Genomic DNA, 17,643 nt, shown 5'->3' on the forward strand with positions numbered 1-17,643 from the left:
AGCACATTAATCCCTATCCATACTGTCACATTCCTACAGACCAACCCTAACCACTAATACTTGACAGTCCCCTCAGCAAGAACTCTTAAGAGTAACACAAAGCTAATGAGTTTTCCTATCGATTAACAAAAAACAGAAATAAAACCCAACATCATTCCAAGACATTCAGAATCCACATATAAGAGTTTGCTCCTAAAACATATGTAACACACCCATTCTTGTGGTAGCCAGAGAGGGATCTATCTAATATACTGTAAGATTGAGTGAAAAAAAGTGAGAATTAGACAGTACTGCAATATAGAAGCTGACTATTTCTGTCCTGTACTCTGTTCTTTAAAGAGCACTTTTAAAGAGCCCTAATTTCACAAATGAGAAAGCAATACTTACCTTAGGTGGTTTGAAAGGGTAGTCTGTAGGAAAGTGAATTGTCAAGAAGAATACACCACCCTGATATGGACTGTCATTCTGTCAAAGCAAACAAATAATTCTCCTATTATTAATCTTTAGGACTGAGTACCGCTGAAGATGTTTTTAAATAACTAAAAGGAGAGGAAATTTATTTAAACAACTGAACTGTTTAATCCACCAACACAAGAGAGATGCAAACACATACAGGTCACTTTCTGTATGGACCTCTCCAAGTTAGAACTTCATAGAAAACAGCTTCTCTGACACAATACACTCAGGACAACTTGGCAAAAGCATTCAAATGCCTCTGAGGCAGCTCCAGAAAGTAATGTTCATAGAGCAGGGATCCTGTCAGGTTCAAAAACTCAAGTTCTGTTTTGGAGCTCATTTGTTACAGCCAGCCCAGGGGCCACAGACAGCTCCAAGTGCCTCCCATTCCCTCCTAAGTTCCACCCTTGCCTCAGGTGCTGCTCAGGCCTGCATAAAAAAAAATGTCTATACACAGCTAATTCCTTGTTCCTTGCAAAAAAAAAAAAACCCAAGAAAAAACAAAACAAGGAAAATTCATTCTACAAGCACCACCAAATAAAATGCCCCATCAAGATTAAAGTGAATTTTAATTCTGTATTTGAAATTTTTAATTTTAATACTTTCTGTATTAGAAATTCACTGTAACCTAATATGGAAAACTATTTTACATTTCCCTGCTCCAAAGAAACAACTGCAGGGATAATTCATTTAGGTGTTAGCTACTAGCAGTAAAGCAACATGTGGAAGTAAATAAGCTGATAGTAAGCAGAGAATAAATGGAGTGACTAAATAGGGATTGTGTAAGTTATTAGTTACAAGAAGATATAGCAAGTCTTTACTTGAAACTATAACTAAACTTCTGAAATAGAGCTAACATTTCATTGTTTAACCTGAAGATTACAATGCTTTTAATTCTAGATTCAAGGCTAGGGAAAATGAATTTGAGACACAGGGTACACCCTCAATTATTTGTAAATTGAATTTTCATATTAATTGCAAGAACATTTCACCAGTGTAAGGAAACAACTACATCTCACTTCATTAAATACAAAAAATGAAATTCTGCAACACAAGAGACTTGAAGTTGAAGACACATAGGTTATACCCTATCCAATCTCTACTGAAAACCTAGCAATCAAGATACAACTTCTTGTATTTGGTCAATAGATCCTATGCGAGGCCCTGAGGAGCCAGAAAGCAACCCTTTTACTGCATATATTCTGGGGACACACCTTCAGAATTTCAGAAACTCCTCTCAGAACACGTTAAACCAATGCAAGCTCTCTTACAGCTATTTAAGAAAATCACAGCCTGTGGAAGGGCCAGGTGATTAGTTCTGCAAGCCTCATCTGTTATTAAAGGCACTAAGCAACACGACAGGAGCACTAGAACTACTAACACCACAATTCTGTCCAATCTTGAAACAGGAACGCAGACCTTTTGACACCACAAAAACCACATGGGGAAAAAAGGAACTGTACTTTATTAAACCAGAAGGGGAAGCTAAAATAATAAACCGGATTTAAATTCAACCAATGTTTAACACCTTATGACCATGCAGACATCAGTCATGTAAAGTCCTACTCAGTATAGTATGGCAGAACATGCCTTGCCATTTAAGCATGAATATAGCTATTGAACAGTTTTATCTTTTTGAAGCACCTAGTTAAAATCAGTGATGACCAGGAACTTCAGAATTGAGAGCCATCTTCCCAGCCAGGTGAACCTCTAATAAGCACATATTCTGTAGCAACCTCCTAAACCCAGACTTGTAGCTAAATGTAAAGTCAGAGCAATTAAGCATCACTGATATTTAATTCCTACTCTGTAGCCTCACCAGAAGCATCACATCATGGCTGCAAGTCTACCGGCATATAATATTTGTCTTCAAGTTACAGAAGGTTTTGTTTTCTGAATATAGATAACCAGCCCTGAGAACCCCAGATGTCAAATGTTTGCACGTTACGTTTTCAGTAAAGGCAAGTACTTGCCTTCTTTACAAGAAAAAACTCACATTCAGGTTTCAGATGCTTACTGAACATTTAACATTGACTTTTCTCCTCCAGTCATAACTGGAACCTCACATTCCAGTGACTTTTCCCCCTTCTATTCCTAAAAGTACCCAAGATCTCAGTACATGACACCAGACCAAATAAAAAGTCCCTGTTCTGTTCTAAGATCCACACAAAAGCATCCCAACAAATTCCTGACACCGGGACCAGCTCCTAGCACAAAGTTCATGCCAGAGTCAAGCTTCAGAAAGTTAAATGCAAGCAAAATTTCTAGATGAAGTGATAATGCCTAACATTGCTCTAGAGATCATTTCAGCTGAAATACGTGTCCTCACAAAACATTCCCACAATAAAACCAGACTAATTTTTCCCCCCCTCCTTCATTTTCTGCTACTGTAAGGAGTACCTTTAGAACTAAAGCCTGGTAAGGGTAGTTTAAGAAAAAGTAAAACAAAAAGCCCCACAGTTTCTTCCTGAATAGGAACTACTAGTTTAATATTACATCACAAGAATTAGAATACTTACAGGTCCCATAATTGTGGCTTGCCAATGAAACACTACAAAAGAAAAACTCCGCATTATTATCTATGCATGATGTGCTTTGAGTTAGCCGAGCAAAACATAAAACTTAAGGTTACTTACTGTCATCTCCAACGGGACCTGCTGAACACTGTGCTGGAGGATCACGGGCTAAGTCACTGAGTTCCTTTAGGAAAAAAAAGGACAAACCAATACTCAGAGAAGGAACATTAACGAACTAACTAATTTTTCACTTCATATCCAGCAAAAACCCTTAACAGTTTTTTCATACACGAACACAGAAGAATGTGCAGGAACAACTATTAGAACCACTAGATCAGTAGCAAAAGTGTCTTTATAGAGACAACAATCACCAAAACCAGCAATTAAGGTAAACAGCTACAATGACTATGCTTTTCCAAATATTACTACTGTAAGAAACACCTCTGCTGAAGAAGGGACAGAAAGGAAGACAGGACGCAGAGCCCGAAGCGGGTAAAGTAACTACTTCTTGGTCAAGCTTTTCAAGGATTCACTCTTAGCTAGAGAAGGCTGAAGTGGGAAGAGAGAAAGCTATTGATGAGTCTTTATGAAACAGAAAGTGTTATGTATGTAACAGCTGGTGTCAAAACTCAGAACAGAAAGGAAAAAAATTCAGTTTCATTTTCCCCACTACCTCCAGCAGGTATTTATCCTGCATATATCAAAGTAGACAGGAAAATTAAAGAGGCTGACAAGTGTTGGGATCAGGCAAAATACCTGTATTTTTTACTTTAAACTTCACATTTAAGACAATTATTCATAATTTTAAAGGCATAACTGAGCTGAGGAAACAGTTCCCTCCCTTCCTCATTACAGAGGAAATGAAAACAAACTTCAGATGGAGGGTCCCTTGTGTTGTATCAAAATTGCTGTGATCAATCAAAGAAGCTCAGCACTAATTTGTTTAAGAGCTTCACAAGTTGTTTGTAGAGTGTCTTTTAAAAATAAATGTATACATTCACAGTTTAAGAATGTAACAGATGCCTTTTCCCTGCTCTCTCTTGAATATAAAAATGGCTTCAGAACCTTCTATAAATCTTTACTTGTCAAGGCATCTAGAAGTCATGAAAAGAGGGAAACCTTCAGTCCCTCTCCCATATATTAAGTTGCACACAAGCTATTTTGCTACAAGTCTATACAAGCAATTAAAACAAGAACTTTCCATTACTTTGTCAGACATTTAAGAAACACAGACACATCTATTATGCTGGAAACACATGCATATTTGGACGAGACAGCTAACTGTTTTGCCTGGGAAGATCCACAAATTCTGCACTTCATAAAAATTTAGTAAGTGTAACCCAACTCAAAATGAAGGGGGGAAAAAAAAAAATCTTATGTTCCCTGTAACTTAAACACCTTGTTCATTGGTAAGATGATAGCTCCTGCAAACACAGGGAGAATAACATTTCAACATGTGAGCATGCAGAAGTCCATACATTAAAAAAACCACCCAAAACACACACACCAAAAAAACCCCACCAAAACCCACTAAGCAAACTTAGTTCTGGATTTCCCCTTTCTACACATGCTAATTTTGATGAACTTTCCGATTAACCAGATTTCAGCTTTGTCCTGGAATCAGACGGATAAAACACAATTCTATCAGTTTTGATAAGCAATGGCACAATGAAATTAATATTACAGCTCATTTCACTGCTGCTATTATTTAGAAGCAACAGTTCTTTTCAGATCATCACAGTAAACTGATTTAGAATGCATTTCTCTACACTTATCAGGGGTTATTATCAGGGGTCCCTGTGATGGATTTATTTCTGCCATGATATATCACTGAACAGGTCCATATGTTGCTCAGCACCCTCCAAAAAGTTTGCTAAGTTAGATTGGTATTATCCAAGTAAAGGCAAACAAGAAATGTAGAAGATGAACAATCAACCATTTCCAAAATAGAAGAGAAAAAAAAAATCTGGTCCCTTAAAATACATTGTAGCAATAAAACAAGCAGAAAGACAAAAATGTTACTATTTTAGTGTAGTTGTGTAGTTATTACCGGATTATTTGATTTAATCTGGGAAGATCAGATTCTATTTTTTTAAAAAAAACCCTATCACAGGGACCAAGAACTATGAAAAGGCTCTTCATGCAGTTTATGAAAATTATAAAAATGAGTAGCAAGACAAGGATGAGAAAAGATCAGCATAAAGTGGACTGTCAGAGGTATGTGCATTAGACTAGAGTACTCTTCAAAAGATAGCAGTATCTTCAGAGAAACCAGAAATCAGTACCCAAGATAAAAATAAGGTATTTTAATACAGCAGGAAAATTAGAGTATATCAATAATTCAACTAGGAAAAGTAAATATAAGTAGGATTACAAATATAAACAAATACTAAATTTAATAAGTTCCACTGAAATATTTATGCAAAACACACCCTTCCGTAATATTAAGAATAATTTACAAGCTGAGACACACAAATTTAATATTCCAGTCTCCAGTTGTTCCAAAATACATGTCCGTGCAGAGTTGCCCCTTTTAACCACTTGAACTGTTCTAGAGAAAACAGGCAGTGATTTTCATAAGCTAAAGGACTAAGTTTTGTCTGGCCCAAAACACTTCAGTAAAAAACCCTAACTGTGCTAAACAAAGCAGTTCAAAATACTGATAAGGTTAGAAACGCATGAAAGACCACTTAGCATTGCAACCCCAGAACAAGTATTTCACCCACTATATTCAGAAAGAAAAGAAGCTGAGGTGGCACACATCCTTGTGCTTGCTTCTCTTAGGTGCTACAGTCAGAAGAGTGAAGTTTGCAGTGAAGTTGTTTGCTTCAGCAGAGTGTGAAGCGTCACAGAAAATGTCAAGCAAACATGAACCGCACTGGCTAGCTTTGCCTGCTTACAGTAACACCAGACCCATTTCACCTCCCTGTTAAGTGTGCAACATCGCACATCTACAGAAAAGGAGGGAGGCTTTCTGCCACACGGGAGCAGAAAGGTCCCTGTGGAATTTTAAGCACCTCCCTCTGAAAGCTACCACTGCTGAATCCAACAAACTGGAATAACTAGAAACTAAACAAGTAGAGGCACATGGGCTGTGATATTTGTTGCGCAGTTGAAGCATTTCATTCAAGGAATGGGAGCTTTTTTTTTTTAAGGTTTCCCACTCAGCAGCAGAAACACAAACTGACCTTCTCAGCTTAGCAATCAAGAGCAAATAGTCTATAACTGGAAAATACTTAAGCTGAAAAATACCTCTGACATCAAACTAAGCTTCATCATTTCCATAAGCAAATTTAATTTTTTTTTAAAAGAAACTAGCTCATGATTGTTCCCCTGCTTTCACCCATTTCTCACAAAGACCACATTAAGTTTAATTTTACAAAGAAACATTTAACCAGTGTTTTGAATTTACCTAGTATTCTAGAATTAAAAAATGTTCAAGCACTGTTCTGTAAATTTTCTACGTATAATGGCTGTATGCTTCTAATATTCCTTCTGCTGCAATACTTGTACCTCCAACTTTGCTTCTTTTTGTTTACATTCAGTTTCAGTAGCGCTCACCTTGGTCAAGAGGTATTAAGCTACATCCCGAACTCTTAAAAATCCCATAAATCAAACCCACATTTTCCTGGAGTCAGCTGCTACAGTTTTTCACTTTACAGGTGGCTTAAGAAAAAAATATAAAATCCCATGAAGCAAATTCCAAAGACTTTACATAGCAACAATAGCCCAAATTTGGTTCAGAGTGATGCGTTATGTGCCCATCGGAAAGGATTAGTCTTGAATTACAACCATGACTAGTAGTCTCTGGCACTGCCAGAGGTTTCCGGTATAGCTCCAGCATATCACCCTTTCTGTGTCCCAGTTTCCAAATATAAAGCTGTGATAGTTCCTACCTCTCCACAAGGATGATTAGTCACTTAGCATTTTACAGATTTAAAGGCCATTTAAGTGCCAATGCTACTGTTAGAGGACAACGGTAACGTAGCATATTCAATACATGCACAATTCTGCAACAGAGGTTGGGAACAGAGAGATAACTCGAACCACAGCAACAGCAGCCATCCCTGCAGACAGACAGACCTGCTTTAACACAAACTCAGACCACAGTCTTCTGCCAGTTTCCCATTCTGTAGCAAGAAGCAGTTACACTAAACAGCCCCATTCTCAACCTTCTCTCTTCTCTTTCTCTATCCACCAAAAAGCTAACAAAAAAATAAACTAATATTTTCAAGAAATAAATGCTTATAAAAAGCTAACTAATCTGCTTGCTTTGCACAAATATAATCATAACACAGAAAATAGGGCTTATGCTTCAAATGATAATCCAAAACACTGACACATGAGTGTGAACGCAGGACTACGATCCTACCATAAACCACTTCTTTTGGGGGGCAGGTGGGGAACAGAAAAGCTGCTGAAAAACCCTTGAACTGTTCCTCTCTACCAGCTATTTCAAAGATTATAGCTCTCTACCAGCTATTTCAAAGATTATAGAAGTCATACTAAAGGATGAAGAAAATTTAAAGAATGACAAAGGACACCTCATCCAAATACGCATGAGCAAGACTGTAAAGGAAAATATTAAAGGGAACTAGCTGCTTTTCTCACAGAAGTTTTCAGGTCTGAGCAAATTTTTTAAGTAGTACCATCCTGATGCCTACCAAGCTGCCTTTCTGCAAGGTACCAAGTAAAGCAGTATCTGCGGCAGCTCCTTTTGTTTCTCATTTGTCAGAATTCATACTCCCTGTGGCACTACTGCTACATTTTTCTAGTTTAAGCTGGAAATAGCCAGGGCTTATTTTTAATGATAGTAGCAGCTGACAAATACAGAGTGGCAGAAGATCAGTCCCATCAGAGTGACAGAACATCACCCATTTTCCTCCGCAAGCATAAACTCAGTTAGATTAATACTGGTTTGTAATGATTTAATATTGGTTTGTAACACATGATTTATTAAAATCATATATTGCAGCTTTCTGGTTTGTAATCAAGAAAGCATAATGGAAAAAGTAGGGTTAATTTCCTTTAAGTTTCCAGACAATAACTCATCCTACCTTGAAGGGCATGAAAGGTGATATGCAGTTAAATCAGAAGTTTAAATTAAAAAAAACCCAACATTTAAGCAAAAAAATAAAACCCCCAATATCTATTAATTTGAGTGCTTGTCTAATGTTGTCAGTGTCAAACAGGGCATTTCAAACTCCAAGCATCCAAAAATCCATCACTGCATTAGTCTTGCTTATTAGCTCACAGCTGAAAACAGCTTTAAAAAAGAAGGAAGGATTGGAAGCAGCTATAAAGGGAGGGGAAGAACATTTAAGCTTGTTTGAAGATTAAGAAGTGTCAACCAACAAAGAACTACTGCCTCATCCCACACACCTGCATCTGCAACCTTTTTGCAGCACAAAAATTAATTACCCCTGAAAGCAGAAAATAATAGTTTGAAAAAACACCAAATGTGGATTTCTAAGCTGAATAAGAAAGCAATGGCACAATACACATCACAAGACAAGTGTAACCAGCAGAAAATTATCAGTTTCAAAGAAGCTGGCCTTTTGGCTAACAATAAATGGATCGAAACCCAAGTATAAAGACAGTGCATGATACAGAAAGATGTACATTCCTGTCATTACAAAAAAAAAACCAGAAACAAAACTTAGCACAAATATGCAGAGAAAACACATGAAAAGCAGTCACAGAAAACAGCAAGGGCCGAAGAGTAAAAATAGAACAGTTTTTAAGAGACCCAAAACATGACCAGGAATGTACCAGTTGTGACTGTCCCCATCTTAATTATTCTGCTGCTTCTATCTTTCATGGTTCTTCTTTATCAAGCCTTTACTACTAGATTTTTCAGGCTACACACTGCATATTGTCTGTACAATCTATAACAGCAATATCATAATGGTGTATTAAAAGAAAAACATAGAAACATTCATTTTTTTTAAGCCTTACACTCAAGGAAGGAAATGCCAGACTGCTGTGCAACTGTAATTGAGTCACTTTGTGTGCTTGGACTATGATACAAACTACTCGGATGACTACACACTCTCTTTTCAAAGAGCCTACCTTTCAGTACACAAGCCCTCCGTGAATGAGACTATTGTCTACAGCTCTTTTCATCTATTCTGAGATCTGGAAGGTGTACAATGGTAGGTAACAGCTTTTGGCAAATTTCAGAGTGGATCTCTACTGTATTCCAACCTTTTGCAGAGTTCAACTCTGCAGCTGGACAGATCCAACTGGAAAAGGAGCTGTTATCAACCTTCCTTTCCTGGTCACTCAGAAAAGGCTTTTGGAACAAACTTTGAAAGAAGGTGGCAAGTACACACCCATAGTCATGCTCTGAACTGAAAGGTGTGGCTCATTTCCCCCAAAGTCATCAAAATCCACAGCAGCTGTCTTACTCAAGATGAAGAAAATCTGACTGCTTTACACACATCAGTTCTGTGGTACTACAACGATTACCATTCCCTGAAAATAACAGAGCTATTAAAACACCCATGTGCAGTCTAGAATGAGGGCTGTGCACACTGACTACCTACCCATTCAATGATAACTGGGTATTTTAATTCTGGCATTCCCAAGCTTTTGAATATTGGACCCTGGAACTTCGCATACTTTCCACTTGGAGTTTTTTTCATGCAAGAACCACTGAACTTCAGTTCTGTAAACCAGGACTACAATGCAGCCCCCAAAGAAGGTAACTTGTATTAAGAAGCCATAAGAGAAGCAGCAAGACACACCTAGCTAAATGAAACTGAGTGACTGGGAAACAGTGATGTACTTGGAAAGAAGTCTGAATTCCAAGTAAGGCACTCTGGCCTGATGGCTACCACTCAGGAATGAGATTTTGGCATTGCGATAGACAATTTCACACAAATGCTGGTTTAACACTCATTAGATGCTAGGGTTTGGCAGCGTTACAGGAGAGCCTTCCAACACGCTGCCCTGCAGCTCGTCAAGGGTGCAGCAGAACCCCAGTCACCTGCATCCATGCATCAACATGCACTGCCCTGGACTCCATGCAACAGGGCCCTCCTAGACGTTACGGAGCCTACAGAAACAGCTTTGGGGATGGATGGCACACGGGGCAAGTTTTTGTAGAAATTACAAGCAGCATTAATTGGGCACTTAACCTTGCCAAGTCTGCCCTTTCTGAATAAAGGTACAAGAATTCTCCATGTTCTCAAGGAAATGTATGGAAATGAGGATCGCATAACAATGTTATCAAATTAATATTCTAACAAGTAACACCACACCTGTAATCAGTGCGGTGAATTCATTGTTTAGATGTAGTCTGATCTATTACTCTTAAATTTACTACTTTAATAAACTCTGAAAATCAGCTCTGCTTTTAAAAAACTGTCTTGACTTTTACCTGTCCATGTTTTGTATGGATCCAAAGATACATGTGGAAGCTACTGCAATATATCATAGGGGTATATCCCATGAATGCAGCTATGCAGGGATGATTACACTAGCTTACCTACAGCTCTGCAATTACCCTAATGTTATTATGCTATCACATGTAACTACCCTTCATAATAGTTCTGTTTTGAACAGCTAGTGGTAGAGATGCAAAACTAAGGGCCTGTCTGTAGGATGAGCTCCACCTCAGCTATCTAGAGAAAACCAATGTCCACAAGGGTCTTGAAAAAAAAAAATACAATGAAGTAAAAAGCGTTTAAAATCGTATTTGTGAACAGACCCTGAATTAGGGGAACAGAAGGGGGCCATCACTCATCTGGTAAACTGTGATTCAGAAGATTCTCCTGAATTACTCAAGACAAGAAGAAATTAAAACTAAGGCTAAAAAGAAAAACAAAAAGTTTGGTTACCTGATTTGGAGAATTATCCAGCATTATTACTCAAATAAGCCAGCAAAGGTTGGGAAACACTGCCTTAGAGCAGGACACTCACCTATACTAGAAACTTAAAAGGAGCTCTTGGAAGAGCTCTCAGAAGCAATGAGCACCTGGCCAACCTAACTCCAGGTTACAAAGAAAGCTTGCTATAAAGTTAGTGAGCACTTAACACAATCCTCATGCCCTTCCATCAGGAAGGCCTAAAGCACTTTAGCATCTGCACTCAGTTCGGCTTGCAACTCTGGTGTCCAGATGCTTGTGGGAAGGATTAAACATTTGTCTCTTTTTACTGGGCCCTAACATTTGCAAAGCAGTCTACAATCCTTCCATCTTGCTTTCTTAAAATGAGAATTAAAAAAAAAAACTATCACAATTACACTGGAAAAAAACTGCAGAAGATCCTGAAGATGTCTAGCATATCATGTATCTCAAAGGGATGAGATTCAGAACAAAGGCTTCCTTTACACAAAATTTTAATACTAAGCTTACTGTTGGTAAGAAGGCTTTGAATAATGTTTGAATAATTTTAAAAATCCCCTCTCTTTAGCTTTCAGTCCTGAATCCTGCAATGCTCAATTAGGCCCATTCTTCACCATTAAACCTTGTCTACATCCAAGTGTTCTACAAAGAGTTGCCAACAGCATAAACACCAATTTAAACTTGTGACTAATTTTTTTTTTTCAACACAACATACTACATTTAATGTATCAGATCAGTGCCCCATAAAAAGCCCACCGAAGGGAAAGTTTTTTAAAAAAGCTCCTATACTTTCAATTTAGTGTCTGAGGCATTAATGTTAGATTCAAGAAGTTTACAAAACTCTTCAGCATGCGCAACTCAACACAGTTTAAGACCCTCTTCTGATAAAGCCAACTGGACAAAAAGCAACTGCATATAAAAATGCACTACTGTCTGCAATCGTATGTACATTCTCCTTGCTGATTTAATTTCTTACCCTAATTCTTTTTTCCCCTGCATATTATACCAGCAGGTTAATATATCACATCAGTCACAGGAGAAAATGCATGCCTGTAATTCAGCCTTTTCAATGTAAGCTACAGCATCTTAGCCTAAACTACCAACAAAAGTCAGCTTATACTGAGGTATCAGACCTAATGCTGACGCCCAGACCACATGTTCCCATCTGCCAGCTCTGATGCACAGGGGAGGGACCTCTACAAGAACACAGGGCAGACAGTTACAAAGTGGCAAAACCTTAATATTTGCAACAGAAAGATTTATCTGAGCTAGAGTATGAATGCCCTAATCTGAACCACGCAAAAACTCTGCCCTTTTCCGCTCCTCCTTACCAGCTGTCACTTGGCATCTCAGACAAGGTTAAGAACCTCCATCCCCTCTCTCTCCTCCCAACACAGTTCAACCAAGTGGACACAGAAAATGTCCGCGGGTGGAGGATGATGCCAGGCTAGAGGTTGCCTCCACAAGGAACAGAGATGCCTTTGGCAAGAGGCAGTTTACTGCTTTGTATTCAACAGCTGCTACTTACAGCTGTTTACATCCTTCCCCCACCCTTTACCCATTAATGTATGAGTGCAACGAAAGGCCTTAATGCTTCAGAGCTGGTTACAGACTGGGGAGGTGGTTGAAGGGAGCTCTTTCTGCTGTGGAGTCCTACATCAGCTCTTCTGTAGAAGAAATTTACGCAGTGAATAATAGCAAAAGCACTGGCTTATTTTAACAAAACAGATCTTTAAAAGCTGGAATGATTGTGAAGAATATCTTGGCTGGACAACGTTTATACCCTGTACATTATCCCACCCAAATCCTTCACATACTGGAGAACTCTGTTTTTAAGGTGTGCAAGAAGTACCCATCTAATGGAATACTGATCTCTGAAGTTCTGTAAATTACTTAAGTGAAATTACAATCCCCTTCTTCCCCCATTCCAATGCACATACTTGAAAACCTATGCTGACTGGGAACTTGTTTCACAAGCACAGTGCCCAATTAACAGGAGAAATCTCTAAGTTACTGCAGTCCAAACTTTCTAGTTAAGTAAGCATCAGTTTTTCTCTCTCATAAAAAATGATCTGTTCTTAAAACTCTTCCAAGACCTTAGTAAATGCTGGACTTGAATATGGGTATCAAGCCTACCCAATTATTTCCACTGTAATGACATTAATTTCATAGTATAAGTGTCACACTTGACTACTCAGATAAGCTAAATCTTAAACAGATTTTAGGTGATGACAACTTTCATCTGACACTTAAAAATTTTATTCTGACTTGTACAAAAACACTGAAGTTCTTCCATACTCCTGCCTCCTGAACTCCATTACTGAAATCTCATGATTTAAAACAAACCACTGCCTTCTGGCTCAACACGACCCTTCTAACCACCAAGTGCCATAGCTGCACTGCATTATCTACTTGAGGCAGGACTCTGTATACTCCTGGATGCTCCAAATAGTTAAGGTGAATTAACTCAAGTAAAAAAAGACAATTCAATACATACAGAAAGCACTCACAAAGGTTTAATGCATATTAACTAAGCTTAGATCAACTGCATCTCATTAGCTAGTTAAGATTAACTTTCTGAGCCCCTAAACAGACAAATCCAGACTTACTTCTAGACATTCATTCAAAGCATAAGATCAGTCACATAACTTCAAGTTATTTAACTATTTTGAGTAAGACCAGCAAACGAAATCCAAGACTGCCTGCAAAAATAAAGTATTGTAGCTTTCATTCTGAGAACACAATTTGATTCCAAACAGCTTTTTCTAGTTAGTATGGAATTTTAAAAAAATATCTTAAGTTCAAACAAAGAGAGTAGTAGTTTAAAACAAAATAAGCAGACTTTGTAACTCTGAATCACTCCTACAAATGTTTACCTTTGGTTAAACTAATGCAGATTTCTACGCTGCCTTCGTTGCTCCATACTACATCCAATCTCTGAAAAATATTGTGTACCTCCAGAGTTAGTAGCATTTCTTACTGTGAGCATCTGGGGGGGGGGGGGGGGGGTAAAGTTCCAATTAATTATACATCTAAGATTAGCAGTGGAGGCTATAGCCTTAAGCAAAATACTTATTTAGTCTCCACTCCACCACTGTCAATGAAGCCTTCTACCTGTACTTAAGTAGCCATAAATGATTTTGCCACCTTCAGCCTTCAGGATGTCAACTCCACTTCAGATTTTTCTAATAAAATACACCAACATAATGATGCTGGCTTGTGCTACGCTTAACCAAATGGACATAAAACACAGCAGGGACAAGTTTTCTGAAGGATTTCAGAGGTGAGACATTTCATGCATACATCTCCTGTATTAATTCTATTTTCAGCCTGTTCAAGATCATTACTTACACCTTTTATGCTACCTCGCTTTAATGGATGTGTACAGCAGTGATAAAATGGATGTATATCAACAATGTAACATTCCCAAGCTTTCTCAATTTTACTCATTCCCAATTCCCTACTCCTGCATAAGTGCTTCCTTACTACCAGATCACCATCATTCGAAGCGGAAGCACCAACAGGCTGCAGCAATTACAAGATGTGCATTTAGCAGGAACCACTCAACACTTCAGACCAAGACAATGTGCCACCAGCATCTATCAAGCATTTAGATACAAGCTTATGAATCAACATGAATTTGTGGAAAAAAACCCAAAACCCACAACTGGTGGGTAAATTTCATCCTCAGGAAAGGAAACAGTTAAAATTAAGATGCAGGTTCACACTACTCCATGGCAAAAGCACTCACTTCTTATAATAAAACTGCAACTCTTTTCAAAGCAAGCCTCATCAAGAAAAGCAGAGTTTTGCCAACTGAATGCAAGCTACCTTCAGAACAGATGGCACAGGTGCGACGATGAGCTCCAGCACAACACAATCTTGCTGGGGACTGACTATGTACCTGACAAGTACTTCAGTTTGGACAGTGCTTTACAAAGGGCATTCCAGAAGTACATCCCAACACATAACCCATGAATACCCATGTGCTTTCATTTCCAAGCCAAAAGCAGAATATGCCAGTTCTGTGTTAAGTAGGAGTTGAATTCTGAATGTGTAACATACCTCAGATTAAATTTACAGACACTAATACAGTCTGAAAGTCTGATTCACCCAATGTAATAAAGAATTTTATTTTGCTCGATATATCAAGTCAATAAAGCCAAAGACAGCCAAACAGACTGAAAATACCTTCACTGGTGCATCTGGGATGTCATCTGCTGCAGGAGACGATGAATTCTAGTTCTGACAGGTAATACCACAAGAAAGACTAAATCAGCTACGTGTGATTACAACGTTCTGAGGTCCTGGTCTCTCTTTAGACTCTTCTGATCTAGTGCCAACGAGTTTCAAGGTCTGATTTGTGACCTTACAATTGGAAGACAGGGGATCTCAGCTCACTGGTGACAGAGTGCCGTTCTCTGGCTTTACCAGCCGGCAAGATTAAAATCTAAATACACAACCACCCTGTTACAAAATTGGCCATGCTATATTTGGATTTCAGCCTCAATCCCATCCCAGTAAACATCTGTATTGGAAACCATGCCTGTAAAGAAAGCTACTTGCAAGCAGTGGTTTCATTCTAGCAAACCATCTTTTTCCAGCTTGGCAAATACGAAATCAAAACTGTAAACCCTATGTGAATCTGGAAGCATATCTTGTAGCATAGTGTGATTAAAGTGATTTAAAAAAGCACCTTCAAAAAAAACCCCAAACCAAAAAGAACCCTAACCCAACCGTCTCACCAGTCCTAAACTCTAGCACAGGGCAAAGGAAGAAGCTTGCTACTACACAGTGCCACAAAATGTCAATACAGGACAAGAGACTGCACAGAACAGGCCCAAACCTTGAAGTCAGAGGTGACTTACTGATTCAAGAGCCATGGTGAATGGTTTTAAGGTTTTGACCACTAGATTACTATGTAAGTGGAGGCTTGTCTTGGTTTGTGTATTGACAATATATTCCTACCTGCAGCGCCTGAATGTGTTTCATAAGCATGAGCTGATGACAAAGCATTCCAGGGAGTATCCTAGCTGTGTTTCAACTCAAGTGATATCATCCACCACAAGAACAAGTTCTGATGGCAGATTCAAAAGGAATTGTTTTCAAATTCTTGTGAGAGCACAGCCATACTCTGAAGACGACTCATTTAGCTACCACTAATCCAGAATAGGTTTTAAATTTTCAGGGATAACAGAACTATCATTTCACTCAAATTATAAATAAGCTCATTCTGACTAAAATATGCCCGCAAGCACTGCCAGAGATGTGAAATTACAGCAGGCAAACTTTATACACCCTCTGTAAAAGGTGTTTTGTGCACCGAAGTTCAGTCCCCCGATTCCAGGACGCGCTGACTTTCTGCCATCTTGGCAGGCTCCGAGATGACCAAGAAACTCCTCTCAGCTCTCGAAATACGTAACCGCTCCACGTCGCTCGCGTAGGAGCACAGATCAGCAGCGACTTCCCGGTAACGCCACTGCGCTCCCATGGCGTTTGCAATTACATCCCAGCAATTCCCAAACCCAAACTGCTATCGCCGAGGAATCCTAAAGCTGCCCAAGCACGACCTCACGTCGGGAGCCTCAGTCTTCCCCGGGAGAGGTTTAAGCCCCCCCGCCCCCCCCCAAAAAAACCACACTCCAAAAAAACACAAAAAATCCCCCCCCCCCCCCCAAACCGGCCACACTTTCATCACCTCGGCATTTTTTCCGAGTTAGCCTTGAAGTTACTCCACCCGGCTCCGATTGTGCAACGGGGCGGCGGCGGCGCGGTGCGCGCTCCCGCCGGCGCGGGGGGCGAGGCGAGGCGGCCAGCGCTCCCCGGGCGGGCCCGGCCGGCCCCGGGCTGCCGGGGAGCGAATGCGGGGAGCCGATGGCACCGCGGCGGCTGCTCCGGAGCCGACGGGAGCGCGGACGCGCGGGTGTGTGTGTCATGTTATTGCAGAAAGCGAGAGATCCCGGAAAGTACCCGAACTAGGCGAACCCGCCGCCATCTTACAATGCGGGAAAGAAGTTGCACGCCAGAGGGGAGAGACCGGCCCGAGAGGCCGGCCGCCTGCCCCGGGCTGGGCCGCCATCGGGCCGAAAGCCCCTCCGGCACACACCTACCGGCACCATCCGGGCCGACCGGCGGCGGAGGGGCAGTGGCGGCGACGCCACCGCCGCGCCGGGGTGGCTCCGGGTTGCGCTGACATTTGAGCGTCCCCAGGAGCTGCCGCTCCCCGCCCCAACCAAAGCCTTCCCTCCCACCTACCCCCCCCCCACCCCCCCGGCAGCCCTGGCCGACCTCCGAGGCCCCGGGCCTAGGCCCGGAGAGACCGGCCTCGCCGCCCCAGCCGAGCCGCGGCCTCGCCGGAAGGAACCGGCCGCTGCCCGGCCTCGCTCCGCCGGCCTCCCGCCTCCCCTCCCCTCCCCCCCGCCGAGCCCGGCTGGAGCGCCGCCGGAGCCGTGCCCTCTCCTCCCAGGGCGGGGGGGGGGGGGGGAACCAGAACTAAAAATAAAAAAGGGCCGAAGTGGGGAGGGGGGAGCAGCGGGGGGCAGGCGGAGGAGGAGCCGCGGCGCTCACCTTGTTGATGCGTTTCAGCGCCATTGTGTGCGAGTGCCGCCGCCGCCGGGCCCGTCTGTGCGCCGCGGTGACTCCGCGCTCCGCTCGCGCCGAGGGGGGGCCGGGAGGGAGGGAGCAAGCGAGGAGGAGGAGGAGGAGGAGGAGGAGGAGGAGGAGGGGGAGGAAGGCGGAGAGGGGGGAGGGGGCAGCTGCGCTTCTCCTTCCTCCGGAAACAGCCGAGGGGGGCGCCCGACCGGAGCGCGGCGGACGCCCGG

The 17,643-nt window shown here is 41.1% G+C and overlaps 1 protein-coding gene across 8 annotated transcripts in view; it reads right to left on the minus strand.

Moving 5' to 3' along the window:
- UBE2D3 (ubiquitin conjugating enzyme E2 D3) overlaps positions 1-17,643 on the minus strand; it is a 30,602-nt gene that overhangs the window by 4,992 nt on the left and 7,967 nt on the right. Inside the window, exons 1-4 of one of the 8 annotated variants that reach the window (XM_037380241.1) lie at positions 17,390-17,534; positions 3,093-3,156; positions 2,976-3,007; positions 388-465 (exon numbers count right to left, since the gene is read on the minus strand). In XM_037380241.1, the coding sequence (XP_037236138.1) occupies positions 388-465; positions 2,976-3,007; positions 3,093-3,156; positions 17,390-17,413 (198 nt within the window). In that variant the 5' untranslated portion in view covers positions 17,414-17,534. Of the gene's footprint in view, positions 1-387; positions 466-2,975; positions 3,008-3,092; positions 3,157-3,413; positions 3,499-6,594; positions 6,616-15,013; positions 15,036-16,520; positions 16,544-17,110; positions 17,132-17,389; positions 17,535-17,643 lie in introns of those variants that run through there. The other 7 variants (XM_037380304.1, XM_037380269.1, XM_037380278.1 and 4 more) reach the window with 7 other exon arrangements.

This window comes from Falco rusticolus, chromosome 1 (genome assembly GCF_015220075.1).
Source record: "Falco rusticolus isolate bFalRus1 chromosome 1, bFalRus1.pri, whole genome shotgun sequence".
In the NCBI taxonomy this organism is placed as follows: Eukaryota; Metazoa; Chordata; class Aves; order Falconiformes; family Falconidae; genus Falco; species Falco rusticolus.